Genomic DNA, 15,461 nt, shown 5'->3' with positions numbered 1-15,461 from the left:
AAGCAGCTGAAGCTGCAATCTGCCAAACTCGCACAAGACATGGATTTCCTACTATCTGCTGGGCCTGACGTGTATGACTTTGTGGGGTACAAAACAGGGCAGTGTACAAGCGTGGAGATGGACAGGAACTGAGAGATGTCTTCCTTCAAGCCATTGCAGCAGTGAGATTTTCCAGCATTTTCAATCGTGCTGTTGAATCTCTGCCTCCCTCTCCAATTAGCAAAGCAAAACATCTCTCAAAAAAAAAAAAAAAAAAAAAAAAAAATCAGGAGCATAGAAACAGAGAGCAGAGAAAGTAAAATGACGAGTTCCTCGGTGTTATGGCTATTGTCCTCAGGAAAGCACTTTCACCTGGAACCTATAAAGTAACAGTTCCTGGTGGGAGAGCAAAAGGGTAAAAGTTTCATCTCTCTCCTCATCAGACATTCCCAACTAAGGCTGCTTTACACAATCACCCAGCAGCTAAGTGGTGCTCTGCAGACTCCAAAGAAAGAAAAGGCTGGAAAGACCAAGTTCATTTGAGGCTACATCATTTGTAAAACAAACTCTGAAAATCTTTGCCCATAGGAAAAAGGCAGAGAGGCCATTTCTTTAACCCCAGGTTGATTAGATGCTTATCCGTGTGCAGGTCTGAAGGTGATCAAAGGTAACCGATCGCCTCACTTTGGGTGTAGAAAAGCATAATCAGCCGTTAAAACTAAATTTCACAGCTGGACACTTTTATTCAGCGTCTCATAAAGATACCTCAGAAAAAGTGTAAGGTGGACCTCGTTTTCGGCTCTCTGCACTGTGTTAAAAAAGTGAAATAAAGAGGATGGCAGCTGAGCTCTGCCTATTTGCAGATTACAAATTCAGATCTTGTCTGGAAAACTCTGTGATGACTGAGATACCTAATTAAATTATGACATCAGAGGAGACGAGAGTTAAAACGGAGCAACTGCGAGGAACAGACATATTTTGACATTCTGTTTAATGCCCTTTATTTTTGTTAACCTGTAATTACTTCAATGACTACTAAACATAAAAAAGTATGTCTTTGTTAGAGGAGATGTGTCCCCCCCCCCCAGCCCTGATTTTAATTAAGGTGTAGGATTTCACAGTGCCTAATCAGAGGCCTATTAGAACTGCTCTGATACTATTAAGTGAGACCAGACTTCACTTCCGTGATATTTCCAAGGTTACCCTCGCTTTCCCTCAAAATAAACAAAGCAAGTTCCTCCCAGCTTAAGAGTGAAGTGGTTTAGTGGTGCTTGAGATATAAGAAAAAGAGCATTTTACTTCATTTGATGGCTGCCTCTAATGGAAAAGCCCAAGATCTGTCTCCAGAGCAAAAACTCAACACTTTGTGTGTAATTCAGCTTCCAAAATAAGGGGAATTTGTTACAATTTGAGCAAACTAAGCAGCTACATTACATACATTTCTGACAGGCAGTGTGTACACAGAGCAGCTGAGGGTGACTGAAAGTGCAGTCTGCTTTGAGGAGTGACTTTGGAGAGGTGGCACCGTGTGGTTCCACATTTATTGCCACCCAGCGGCTTCTGGATGGAGTTTGCTCCGTTGGCAAGTTAAATGATTTTTAATTCCACACAACACTTCTCCAAGCAATTTCAACAGTAACATTTTAAGTCAAGATGTCCTTTATCCCCCCGCCACCCCATACATCATCACTCTGAACGAAGACTGTGCAGGCCAAACACAAGCGGGCAGCTCTAGGGTAAGAGCACGGTTTGAGGGCAACAGGTCAAGCTCTCTGCTAGTGTAAATCAGCATGAATCAGTACTGCTTGCCTACTTCCAGTGGAGGCATTCCCACACAGACCAGCAGTGGATATGGCTAAATGAAGGACCATTCCTGAAGTGGGAAGCTGAGTAACTCCCCCGTGGGTGACACAGAACCAAAGGAGGGCTGAAGTCACTCTGCCCAGCCCGTGCTGCTTCGGACAGCAATAAAAAGGTAGTGTGGGTACTGCTAGTATAGGGCTGCAAAACAGAGCCTGAGAGCAGAGAATGTCTTAAACAGCATTTCATTGTCCCACAGCCAATTTTCAGAGTAAAACCACAGACTAATGTGAAGATTTCACAATGCAGACATTTGACAAAGAAAGGATATTTCTTCTGGTGTAACGTTTGGGCCCCGACACCAATACAACACATTTCCCAATGACCAAAAAAAATCTTGTAAACCACAAAACAGAAGGATTACAGAAGTTACAGATAGAAGAAGAAAGCCACAAAGCAGAAATATTGAGGCCACCTGTGCACTAGTGAAATGCACGGTCGCCACAGTCAAACAGGATATATCGTTCTTTAACATCACATATAATAATAAATCACACACATATGTATAATAGACACTTCATCTTATGCTAGAGAAGCAGAACCAGAAAATTCAACATAAGCTAAAACCTCTGTGGCCCAGCCTACAGTAGAAAGCTCTAGCTTGAATCCTAGGAGCTCTTAGCAGCCTAAGTCAACAGGACACCAGATGGAAAACAGAGGTCCCCACGTAGATCCCTGTCAAAGTCAGAACAGGATTCTGAGGGGAATGCTTCCAAGGAGAAGGAAGTGGGGGGAAGAAAACATCGAAGGACAAGTTGCCAAGGTTATAACCTGAGACCTAACAATGAAGCACAAGTTGCCAAAGTTTTAACCTGAGACCTAACTTAGAGCCAGAGAGACTTTGTTTAATCTTTCAGGTGCTCATTAGTGTCAAGCCCTCGTGGCAGCCTCCATACTGCAGCTCCCCATACTGCAGCTGGCTGAAGGTGGAGTTATACACCATCCTAATGTGCCTCATTGGCTTCTGCTTCAATCTTGGCAATCTCAGTGTAAAAGCCTTGCCACTGTTTCTGATTCTGCTGACATTTAATTAGCCGGTGTCATTTTGATGCCATGGCCTGTCTCATCAGGATGATAACTACAAAACAACATGTGGAGCATAAAAGTTCCACGAGAAGTTTGAGGTCTGGCAGCCAAGGATACGAGTCCCCTGACAGTCACAGTTCCTGGGACTGGTTCCCATTAGCCCTTTGTTTTGGCATCGCTATCAGCAAGAGCTTCTCTGTTAAGAAGAGAGAAACAAAAAAAAAAAACACCCCAAAAACATGCAAACCTCAGCAAAGCCTTGCAAAAAAATGACATCCTTTTGCTTGAGAAATTCTACCCACCCTGAAGAAAGAGAGCATCCTTATTGCACTAACTCACAGCTACTCATCCTGAGGGACAGGTTTATCCTACGGGACAGATTTGATCATTTTCTGGCCTCAAAAGGTAGTCCTGTTTGTTTAAATGTGTACAGTATTCTTCTGCATTTGCCATCTGGTGCTTGGGAAGGCAGCCTCCAACAATACCTGCCGATTGCTTCCTGTCCACATGAGCTGCAGAGTTTGACAGTGGTCATTGCTGCACAGAATGTGACCCATCTATCCTTTTACTCAATATAACCAGTGATTCTGGAACAGTAAATGTATTTACACCAGGCAAGTTCAGACTTTTTTGTATTTGGGTCTTTTTTTTTTTTTCCAAAATAATATTCTCATACACTAAACACAACACATTTTTTTATCTTTTTTTTTTTTAGGGTGTACCAGTCAGTTCAAATATAACCAAGACACTTCACTGACGAAACAGAATCAACTCAAAATCTTTGTCTGCAGAACCCAGGCACAACCCAATGTTTTATAAATCATGGGACTCACAGGCCACACATCTACCTGAGGCAGAGAATAAGCAGAAAGGAGCCAGCAAGCTTAAAAAAATTCAGTGAACCAGTGCAGTCCCCAGATCTCAGCTCTTCTGGAGGATCCTTGCTGGAGCTGAAAGCTGCTTCCCAACTGGATGAGGATAACCCTACCTTCTGGAGCAAAATCCTCTGGGTACTCCCAGCTCCCACAAGGACAGGAAGATCTTTCTCAGTTAAATATTACAGGCCAGTAATGGCAACACCACTGTCAAGGGTGAAGGTGTTCTTGCAGAATACTGTTCTGTCAGCCTGGGACAGCCCACCCAGTTCAGAAAGCTCTGGGCTCTCATCCTAAAGGAAAAGCCACACGCAGCAATCCTATTCCACATTTGGAGGCCCACATTTAGAGTGTTTCCTCACACAGTAAACTACAGAAAACTGGTATCCGTCACTTTATGCAAGGAATCCCTTGACCTGACCAGTGCTATATGCAGGTCAGGACAAATGGATGAGTACAAGGAGCCACATTTACCTTACAGGATACGTTCCAATAATTGTATTTTATTTTATACCCGCACACACAAACTCAAGGGAAAAGGAGGACCAAGTTCATCTGCCAAAAGGCTAAAATCCAGCAAAGTGAAGGAAATCCAGGAGCTGCTCTAAATTACAACACCAAAAATAGCCATCCACAAAAAAACCCCCCTTAAACCCAACAGGACCTCCCTTCACACACATACACACATTTGTATCTATTATGTTATGAAAGCTCTTCTTGCCTTAGCAATCCACAATAGTAGCAGCACAGGAAAGCTTATTTGAGAAACACACGATAGCACATCTCTTTAAAAGACTTTTGGAGCACTAACGCGCTCAGTGATTATGCTCTTCTCAGCTGTACCACCCAATAAATGCCAATTTTCCTCATTAGTTAAGTAGCTGGGATTGAGTGAGAGTAGGAGGAAAGCCAATGGAGCAGTTAGAGCAAAGCACTGGGGATCAAACAGGCCATATTTACTTCCCCTGGTAGCTCAGGACTTGCTGTCTGTACCTGCTTCTGGCTTGGTGTCTTCACCTGGAACACCAGGTAATACCACCTGCCTTAAGATAGGGGGAAACAAAATCAAAGAAAGCTTTCAGCTGCTCCAAAATCCTACAAAAAGGAGGATTAATTCTTTAAAAAAAAAAATTACGGAAGCACTATTATTATTGCCATTTCTTTGTTCTGGCAGAGCACGTTAGGGTCCCAAAGCCATGCAGTTCCAGGCACAGCACTGATGTAGAAAATAAAGGGTGGTCCCTGCCCTTGGTGTTCTCAAATCTGATGAAAGCTATGGAAAGACACAGACCCACATTAACAAATGGCATTGTGCTGCTTAGAACATTTCACATTTAGATACCTAAATTGTTTAAAACTGACTCTAGTTTCTCCTTAATGAATGTATCACATCCAAGTCTCACTATCAAACCAGTCCTATTTCAAATGTCAAAAATAGTAACTTTAAAAAAAAATAGCTAGTAGCGTGTCCCTACTCTCAAAGTGTAAATCCATGCCACCAATTATTACCATTTTAAATGCCCAGTCAGCAAATATTCTTCATGTGTCTGCACTAAGAAGGAATACACTGCGTGAAGTAAACACAGCAATAAGACATTAGTTTGATAAAGCCTGCCAGGTTTGATAAAGAAATCTTGATTCAGTTATTAATATATTAAGAGATACATAAGGCTGAACGCCTTATTTGGCCCAGTCCATTCAAAATCAGCACCAGAGAGGAAGGTGTGTGACTTGTGATGTCCAAGTTGCTACAGTCTGCTCAGTAGTACCTGCAGCAAGAATCTTACAGTTCCCAACAAATCCCCCTCCTTTTCCTTGGTTTATTTTAAGAACTTACAAATGGGAGGACACGTCCAGCTGTGTTAGGCTATCAGAGGATAGCCTGGTTCAAACTTGTCTTCATTTATGCTTTATGCCTGCACTGACAGCAGGCAGCGTTAATTCTTCTGACCTTATGGGGTGGAGGAAATGATTTTTCATTAAGTCTTGGTGGCACCAGGAAATTTTATAAATATAAGTAGTTTTGGTACTCCGATGAGATATAAATAATATTTTAGCTTAATCTTAAAAAAAAAACCAAAAAACACCAAAACCAACCAACCAACCAAACCAACCAAACAACCTTCTATTTACCTGGAGGTGACAAGGAAATCATGACATTCCATGACCTGTGCTCCCCTCTCCAGCAATGCATTTAAACGTACACTTCAAACTGAGCAGCTGAGAAAACATTTTGCTGATCTGAGACCACAGAACACGCACCGTGAAAGCATCAGTACCCCTATACTCCTGCAACAGCTTCGGGAACCAGAGGGAGGAATTTACAGGGCATCGAAAATTTAAAATTTCCCTGCGGTATCGCACTTTGCTCCCTTGCTCCCTTCCCACTCTCATCCTTCTAGATCAAGGACACGTCTACACAGCTCTGCAGGCAGATGAAAGTGCACCCTTGCCACGCTGCAAGCTGGCTGGGAGCTCTGCAAAGTTATTTCACGTTCCTGTGACCCTCATGAATAAAGCCCCTGCTGAAAGGTACAGTGGATTAGCTTGGGCTTCATGCCTGGTTTAGACAGTTTGCACCTCGTTGAAAAACACAGAGAAACACTCCAAAGTATTTTCTGTTGACAGTAAGCACATATATACACGCATACAAACTACAGGAGCCTGGGGTTGTAGCCGGTGCCTTATCTTACTTCACAGTAAATGCAAAGGGATCACGAACCTCACAGAAACACTGCTAACTCCAGGGAGGTATTTTTGAGTTTATAAACTTCTGAAATACTTCGTTGTAAATAAGAGGCAGCAAGCAAGCTCAAGGAGCCATGCGAAATGCCAGAGGATTTCTTTAGCCTGTTATAACTTCTTTTTTTTTTTTTTTTCTGCCACTTAAAAACTTGATTTTCCTACACCAGTGCTTCTGCATAAAAGAATTAAATATGGAACTTTTTTTGTGCTACTGTGTCAAAAGCTTTTGTAAATCTCTACACAGACATCACATCAAGATGAAGTCTCTTCACGGACATCCTTACTGCCTTTGCAAAACAAAGTGTGACCTGCTTTAACACAATCCCTTGAAAGACAGCAATGAAAATACCATCCCAATTGACTGAGGCTTGAAGAGAAGGTGTAGAAGAGGTGATGGAACTCTCCACCAGCACCCCTGGCATTCACTTGAGACTACTGTAAGGAATGAGCAATGCCAGGTTCGAGGCTTGGCTCTGAGCATGACATTTGAATTAGACACACAAAACACAATCTCCTCCATGGATTTTCAGGGGGATGGTGAACCCTTTCTGTGTAGCAATAATAGGCTTATTTCTCCAGGGTGTGACCTCAAGCACAGGTTTGAGTCGCTCCTCCTCATGGAAGAGCTGCATCTGGACGGAGCCCCCGCCCCAAAGCCAGGCAAGCAGAGCAGGGCTGCAGCTCAGGGGAGTTCCTCGTGGACAACTCACTTCTGCTTTCTCTCAGTGGCACTCCCTTCTCCTCTCTGCCCATACAACACCTAGACCAGGAGAAGTGAGGAGGAGCACCAGTGTTCCAGACAGCCTGGGGTCAGTGCAGGGGAAGCAGCACAGCCACGGCACGTGGCAGGCTGGAGGGAGATGAAGAAATAAAGGAAAGGAAAGGAAGGGCAAAGAAACACGTGGAAGATGTGTGACTACTGGCATGGCATGGCTGCTGTGCCACCTCTGTGTGTGTGTGTACACCACGTACCGGTGTGCACATGCACCCCCACACGTGTGCCCGTGTAGGGGTTGGAGGCTGTGAGGAAGATTTACCAGCAGAAATCTCAGCCTTGCTTGGGACACGTGTGCAAACTTTCTATGCACCGTGGGTCAAACATTTACCAGAATGCCTTTTGCTTCTGGTAAAACCAACCACAGGAAGGGCAAGGAAGGATGTAGTGGTGGCAAAAATGCAGAACCCACCATCGCCCCGAAGAGCGCAACGACAAAAACTGAAAGTCTGAGCTCCCCAAAATAAACTGTCTGTGTTTGAGGGCTGGAACAGCAAAAAGAGGAACTCTTGGTCTTGAGTCTGCTGTTACAGAGGGACCAAAAAAGCTGTAACTGGAGCAAATGGTCACAAGGAAGCGTCAGGAAAGTGACTGAAGAGCCACACTGGTTGTAAAAAAAAAAAAAAAAAGATTAAATCAGATGAACTGTGAGAGCAAAGAAACAGCATGTAAATCAGGTCAGCTAAGCCAAGCAGAAGGCCCAGGCACCAAAAAACCACTTTGACACAGCAAAGCAGAGGGTGTTTGGAGAGAGAAGCAGCAAAGGAACCCGGCAACAATGGCCTTACTGAGGAGGGACCACATTTGCATCCTGCCCATCCCAGGGCGAGCGACAGGGCACACATGGAAAGAGTATGGGGTCAAAGATCAGCAGGCCTGTGCCAAGAATTCTAACTTTTCATTAGCAGAGGACACAGAAAGGCCCCAAATTGCCTGCCCTTCCGTTGCTTTGTTTTGATATGGGGCTTGACACGGGTGCAAAGCTATTGTAAACACACATACTGAGTTACAGAAATGCAAGAAAAAGAAAACAGTCTCTTCTTTTCTTTTTTTTTTTTAAAGATGAATATTTTTACAGCATACAGAGCCAGTCATGACATTTAATTTTACAGAACAGGAAAGAGCTCAGTAAATTGCTGTAAAAATATCCACCCTTATGCAATGAAAATGCTGACTATGGATCAGGAATAGTTGGGGAGTGGCATCATGGACTTCCCCCCCACAGCCCCCTGAATACAGATGGAGGGACAGAGAATAATCTACAACTCACCTTGGTACTGACTCTTTCCTAAAATGACCCCAGTAGTAATTTCATATATAGTTTTAGGCATATATTCTACTCCCCCAAACCATATTTTCCCTGTCACAGACCCTGTGAAGTCATTTAACACAAACTGCAGGCAGAAAATACCAACATTTCCACTTGGCAGGCTTTTAAATTTTCATTACAAGCATTCAGACAAGGAGCAAATAGCCATGCAAGGTGAGGAGCCACAGATGCTTTCTGAAAATACTGTCATCTTCCATGGGCATCTCACTCATACAGCACAGGAGTGGAACATGGTCAACCACAAAGACATGAACATAGTAACAATACTGACTTATTCAAATGTGCTGCAAGCACATCAGCATAATTTAGTAACTGTTTCTGCATTCCTTCCTTGAAAGAATCATTGCATAATACTGCTGTAGCTATAGATTGCTTTCTTTTCTTTTTTTTTTTCCCATTGAGTATTCAATTCTTAACAATGCTTAATAAACGTAATGAAACAGGACAGTCCCTATCCCCATCTGTTGATTTCTTCTTACTTAGTAAAAGGACTTTTTAAAAATTTGGCCCCTACATGAAAGGGCCTTATTCCTCCCCTTATTGCTCACGTAGCAATTTTTGCCCTGGCTTCCTAATAAAACAAGAATCAACAGAGGTAATTACAAAATGCTGTCATTTACGATATAATCAAGAAATATGTGGTCTTTACTTTTTTAATTAACAAAAAAAAAAATCTTTTCGATACTCTTAATATAATTGAAAGATAAACTGTTTTTGACACCAACTGCTCTGAAGAATAAATAGCCCATTAAATAAGAACCCTCAGTGTATGTTCTACCTTTACCAGCAGAGAAGCAAAAGTGATCAGAAAAAGCTTGAGGGCACTACAGCATAATTCTGCAGAGGAAGGAAGGGAATTCTAAAGGAGGAAGCAGTGAAAAGACCCAATTATTCTTACTGCCAAACTAAATCTAAAATAATGGGGATCTTCTTAATTCGAGTTCACTTGGTATCAAATCTGAAGCTCCTATTTAAAATACACCAGCAACGATAACATGATTTACGATCTGATTGATATAAATGAGCTGTTAATGTTAAAAGAAGACAAAGCTAAGTGGACAGTGACTGCTTTGCTCTACTTTGTCATTTCACCCAAATAGAGCCTACCAAGTCCCACAGAGTACCAAGACATACAGGATATTCCCTTGAGTAGGGACACCTCTCCAGGTGACTGCTGGAGGTTTAACTTGGTTAAATTGTTGGTTTATGTCAACAAACACATTGTTACTTCTCTCTTCCAGGTGAAGTGCATCACTCCACCCACGGCAAGGTGGAGTTTAACCAAGTGGCACTTTCCTAGAACCAGTCACACAACCCATAAAATGTACCTGATGGGCCAAAATATAGATATTATGGCCAACATCTTTTGGGGAGATGCCATCATCTCCATTCTCCTCCTCGTGGTCACAGTCCAGGCCTTGGTTATATGCATTCTTCATCACATCCACCTGAAACACAAACCCAACCAGGGGGAGATGAAATCAATAAAGAAGGGGAAAAGAACTTTTGTGTTTAAACACAGATCTCTCAGTTGCTGCTGTTGCACAGCCAGTTGGATTCGGAATTATTCCTCCAGATTTCCAACCCATTTAAAGTTCATGGAGACCTGCACAGACATCAGGGTTGTTCCAAAATACAGCAACAAATGTATTTGTACATTTGTACATATTTGTACATTTGCCCAAATGTTTGTGACTCTCTTTGTTCACGAGACATTTATTTAACACACATATATTATGTACATTCTACGTCTGCACACATATTTCTGTTAGCGTTGTCTCACAAACTGTACAGGCTTAATTTGCCAGCCCCTTGCCTGACAAACTGTACTTGGAGACAGTCTACCAGAGTATCATAATTTAGTTAGGAAACAATTACAGAAAAAGTGCTTGGAACGGATAAAAATAATGAAGTCGTAAAGACTGAAATCATGCGTGCTTGATCCTTTTAAAGTGCTTTTTGTGAATTAGTACCATCCTGATACATTGTGCCACCATACCCTGCCAACACTTCTCAGCTTAGATGCAGATCATTTTAAAAATGTTCTAATGACAGATTTTTTTTTTTTCCTCCCAGCCAAAAGATTTATGAATATTCACAAGTTTTCTCACCAGTTCTCTTGGTCTCATGTTGAAAAGGATTCTTTCAGCGTTCTCACTGTCTTGCCTGCTTTCCATGATAGCCAGCAAAAGCTTGGAGGCATTGTTCTGGAGACATAAAACCAAGTTAATGCAAATTTTGAATCTCTTTCATGGATTAATGACCCTTGCATTTGTTTTAATTGAGATTATGAGGACCACTTCTATTAGTGGATAAGATTTTCAACCACTTGCATCTTTTATTTTACTGACATATTTAATAGGGTGGCTTTTTTTCCATTTTAATATCAGTGAGACTGATATTTAGTAAGACTAATTAACCCTCCACTCTATATTGGAAGAAGCATTTTAAACATCAAAAAATATTTGACTTAAATACAAAGCCTTGCTGTAGACTGTGCACCAGAAATTAAATTCCATTTCCTCCCCTTACTGCCCACGTAGCAATTTTTGCCCTGTCTCTCCATTAAAACAAGAATCACCAGGGGTAATTACAAAACATATCACACGAAAGGTTTCATCAATCAGGCAGGTTTTCCTTCCCCTTTGGTTTCTTTAAGAAGTCCAACTGGCTATTATTTGAAGGGCTGTAAAATAAACTGTCTTCACGCGTTCCTGGAATTTGGTTTCACTACTAAATATTCCCGGAGGGGGGAGCACAAAAAGACAACCTTCTCTTTGTCAACTGGCTGCTTCTCACCAGGACCTCTCCTAAGGATGGAACAGCAGGGGCTTTAGCAGCAGTAGCCTGGTGGTACCTCAGACTTCAGAGACCTGTCTGTCTTCCAGTTAAATAAGTTGTGAAGAGGAGAGGAAGAGTGGTTTGGGAGGTTTGACTGCTTTCTGGCAGGGCAAGATTGCCTTGGTTGACCTGCCACAGCACCCTGACATCATCCTCACCTTACAGACTGAGCTGCTGGAACACTTGGAAGCAGGCAGCAGTCCCAAGGTAACAGGCAGGGGCCAGGAAAACTCCCAGCCCACCACAGAACCTCATTCTCAGCTGCTCATCGCCAGACATCAGCATTTGAAACCGAAATTTCTCTCAGCAAGGGACAATTAGCACAGGCAGTTTCAGAGGAAAAGGGTTCAGCTGCTTTTGGGAGTGAGGCGAAAAGAAGGATGTTGCTCTCCACATGTTCGAGCAACTTGTGTTTTAAACAGCCTTTGTATGTCCAAATTGTGACAGCAGAGAGGAAAACATGGAGCACTAACATACCAATCACACAACTTGTAGTCCCCAGGGAACCCCAGCCAAATTTGTCCAGCTCATAAGCCTTTTGTAAATCACAATTTGAGAACTATACTGCAGAAACACACTGGTTTCACACATAGAAACCCACGGAGTTTCTTCTTGGTGGGCACAGAATCACAAAACCCAGGTGGAGAGAAAGGACAGAATTTTGATTAAGACTCCTAACAGGAAGCTGCTCTGAAGAGTAGGATGGTTTCTTTTCTGCTGCAGTCTTGGTGACCAAGCCAGTTGTGGCAGCACTGGTGGGATCTCAAACTGAGGAGGAGGGAACATGACAGGTACCAGACAGCTCCAGAAGGAAGGGAAGCAAACAGTATGTTCCCTCATGGGTGAGGAAGACTTGGAAGCTATTTCCCAGTGCAGACAACCCTGGGGGCAGAGAGAAGCCTTCTGCAGCTTCCAGGAAATGAGGAAAGGCAGAGGATGGGTGGGGCTTTGCATCATCAACATCCAGCTTCTCGCTACTGACTCAGCAAAGGTGACAATGTCATGCCCTGGAGTTACAGCAGGCAGGCACATCCTCCAGGATTTTTCTCTCAGATCATTTGACATTGTCATTTGACTACTTAGTCCTCCTTTTCTGCGTGCTTTGAGACCCCAGGATCTGATTTGCAATCCCAGATATCAATGAGGAAAAGAGGTCCATTGTTTGGAAAGTACAGTACAGTACAAAGTGCTTCATAACACACTGGTACTGTGAAAAATCACTTTCCAAGGGTGCTACAAACAGTGCAGCCCAAAGCACTTCTGGTTTTCATTTCTCTTTACCTGGGCTGTCATCTCACCTACTCATAAAAATGTTGGAAAAAATAAATTAATGAGCGAAGCAACTCGTTATCCCAGAATAAGCTGCTATGAGAAAAACCAGGAAGACACTTGTATTAGACTCTCTTTACCCTTAGACTGACAATGTCTCTTCATTCTGTCACTGTTCAGAGTGGCAGATATTGAGGTCATACCGAAATAAGGAAGGCCAGGGGGCCATCCTCAAAATAAAAAGAGACACAATGGAACACTGTCCACCCAGCTCACTCAGTGAGTCCACTGGAAAATACAATCCCATGAAAATGCAATTAAATACCACATCAGAAACTATAAGATGGGATGGGAAAATGTAATTCTGCCTTGCCTCTGCTCTGGTTGGGAGTGTAAAAGTTCAGCATGCAATGTTCCCTGGAAACAGTGTCTGAGCTTGTTTGTATGTGAAAATGTATGGGCCTATGGAATTCTCTAGTTTCACTGCAAGATTTATACATTTGCAACTTCAAAGTTGCCTATGAACACTGACAGAGAGTCAGTGTTAAACACTGCTTGGTGGGGCTTTATTATTTCAATGTGTTGCCACTCAAAATCAAAACCGGCAACTTCCTGCTTTGGATCTAATTTCTTGAGAAGATGACATCTGGCCCAGCAACGTGGCCAATTCTGAACTCCCCACTATAAGGATGATATGGATTTAATGGAACAAGTCCAGTAAAAAGCCACGAAGATTGTTAAGGGAATAGAGCATTTTTCATATAAGGAGCCAGTGAGAGTGTGGCTGTTCAGCCTGGAAAAGAGAGGGCTTAGAAGGATCTTATCAATGGAGAAATACCTAATGGGAAGGAATGTCGAAGAGGGAACCAGACCCATCCCAGCAGTGCCCAGTGAGAGAGCGAGAGACAAAATAAAATCCCCATGAAATTCTGCCCAAAACCCCAAGAAAATACAGTGAGAGTGATCATACACTGGAACAGGCTGCCCACAGTGGGTTGTGGAGTCTCCAGCTGGGCAGATATTCAACTGGACACAGGCCTAGGAAACCTGCTCTAGGCTGGCCCTGCTCGAGCAGGGAGGTTGGACAAGATGACCTCAAGATGTCCCTTCTAAGCCAAATGACCCTGTGATTCTGTAAGATCGGAATCATTTCCACAGTTTGAACCTCTGGTGTCATCCAGCACAATTTCTGCTGCTTAAGTAACTGAGTATGGCATGGACAAACCTCCTGTGAACAGGGCCATCCTTGCAGTGATGTCCCTGAACTCCATTTCTGGTCACTGCACAGAAAAGATGTTCTACAAGCACTTGGTAGCTTCGTGATAATGGCAAATGAAAATGGCACTGGAGTGAATGCAGCTAGATCTTTACAGAGCCTGAAATTTGGACTTCAGAAGAACTGTCTGCATGCTCAAAGTCAGATGTCTGCTTAAGTGTTTTGCTTGAGGGGGGGCCTGAATTACATTGTCATTCAGAAATGTAATTACAGTTACTAAAATCAGATGTAAAGCACTGTTGATTCAGTGTTTTATTGTACAGGATATATAGCTATATTAATTACTTTATTAGACATCCATAATGATGCCAACATGATGCAACGCAGCTACCACAAAGTATTTGCTGGTTTGGGGAGGAAACAGACCATCTGTAATGGAAAGACTTCATTTGGAAGGCAAGAAAAGGCAAAGCCCAGGGCTCCTCCTGGACAAATTCTCCCCAACTTGGCAGACAGTTCAGCTGCACGGCAGGAGAAACTTATCTGTGAGCCTATCCAAGTCTCCACAGAATACAGAACAAAATCACATTACAAGCCCTCCTGCTCTGGTCTTTACCCTCAGACTCTACACTTTGTGTCTCCCCTCAGAGGACACTGAGAAGGGAAATAATATACAATTTACTTGAACCTCGTTTTCAACATTATTTGACGCTGAAGGTCATCTGAAGTATTACTCTTTTTTCACAACATCTCCTTCTCAAGTAATTTTTAAGAGTTCAGTGTACAGGGAGAATGCCAAAATTGTTACATGCCTCTGCAGTGCTTTTATCAATCCAGCAAGATTTTACATCCACAGTACAGAATTTTCATGTTGTGCCTGTTTGATAGGATTTTTTTTATTAAAAAAGCTCAGGGCATACTCCCAAACACAGCAGTGGGTCAAAAGGCCTGTGGTAGGGGGTCTGATAAGGATTCAGAAGCTGAGCTGAATTAATTTGCAATGTTTTTTTTTTCTTTTTTTTCCAAAGGCTGCTGAGTATACTATGCTACGGTAAGATTAAGTAAATGTCAGGTTGCCTAGAGCTCTCACATAGGTATGTCTTCTATTCTCAAATTCAGATAAACAAATTTACATATACTGTACCTTCAGCTGAAGCACCAAGTCCATGCAGTATTTGCCAAGAGGGTTTATGTCATTCAAGATGAGCGCAATTATAATATCGATCCCATTAGACTCATGGGTGGCTATGCAGGTCTGCAAAAAAAAGGAGAAGGGAGTGGGGCAGGGGCAGGAGAGAGGGAGGGAAGGAGGGGCAAAAAGAAGGAGACAGGATAACAGGAGGGAGGAAATATGCACATCAACAAGTTTCTAAAAGAAGGACCCAGAACTTGAGAGACCTTGCAACATAAAGGAGCCTTTCAGCCAAAGCAGAGCATCCCAAAAACACGCCACAGGAGCTGCTAGGGGAGGCTTGTGTAGTACAGAACTGACCCCAACACTGCCAGCAGTGGAACACACCGCTGGAATAGCAGTGGTGCAGGCTA

The 15,461-nt window shown here is 42.8% G+C and overlaps 1 protein-coding gene across 2 annotated transcripts in view; it reads right to left on the bottom strand.

The window, feature by feature from the left end:
- Positions 1-15,461, bottom strand: part of ITPR2 (inositol 1,4,5-trisphosphate receptor type 2) — a 206,391-nt gene that overhangs the window by 53,291 nt on the left and 137,639 nt on the right. For both annotated transcript variants that reach the window (XM_027898520.1, XM_027898521.1), the window contains 3 exons: positions 15,061-15,171; positions 10,702-10,797; positions 9,919-10,038 (listed from right to left, as the gene is read on the bottom strand). In XM_027898520.1, coding sequence (XP_027754321.1) covers positions 9,919-10,038; positions 10,702-10,797; positions 15,061-15,171 — 327 coding nt within the window. The remainder of the gene's footprint in view (positions 1-9,918; positions 10,039-10,701; positions 10,798-15,060; positions 15,172-15,461) is intronic.

The sequence above is a fragment of the Empidonax traillii genome, unplaced genomic scaffold (genome assembly GCF_003031625.1).
Source record: "Empidonax traillii isolate 1590-97213 ecotype Southwest subspecies unplaced genomic scaffold, ASM303162v1 scaffold601:size890739, whole genome shotgun sequence".
NCBI lineage: Eukaryota > Metazoa > Chordata > Aves > Passeriformes > Tyrannidae > Empidonax > Empidonax traillii.
This window is presented reverse-complemented; position numbering and strand designations above follow the sequence as displayed.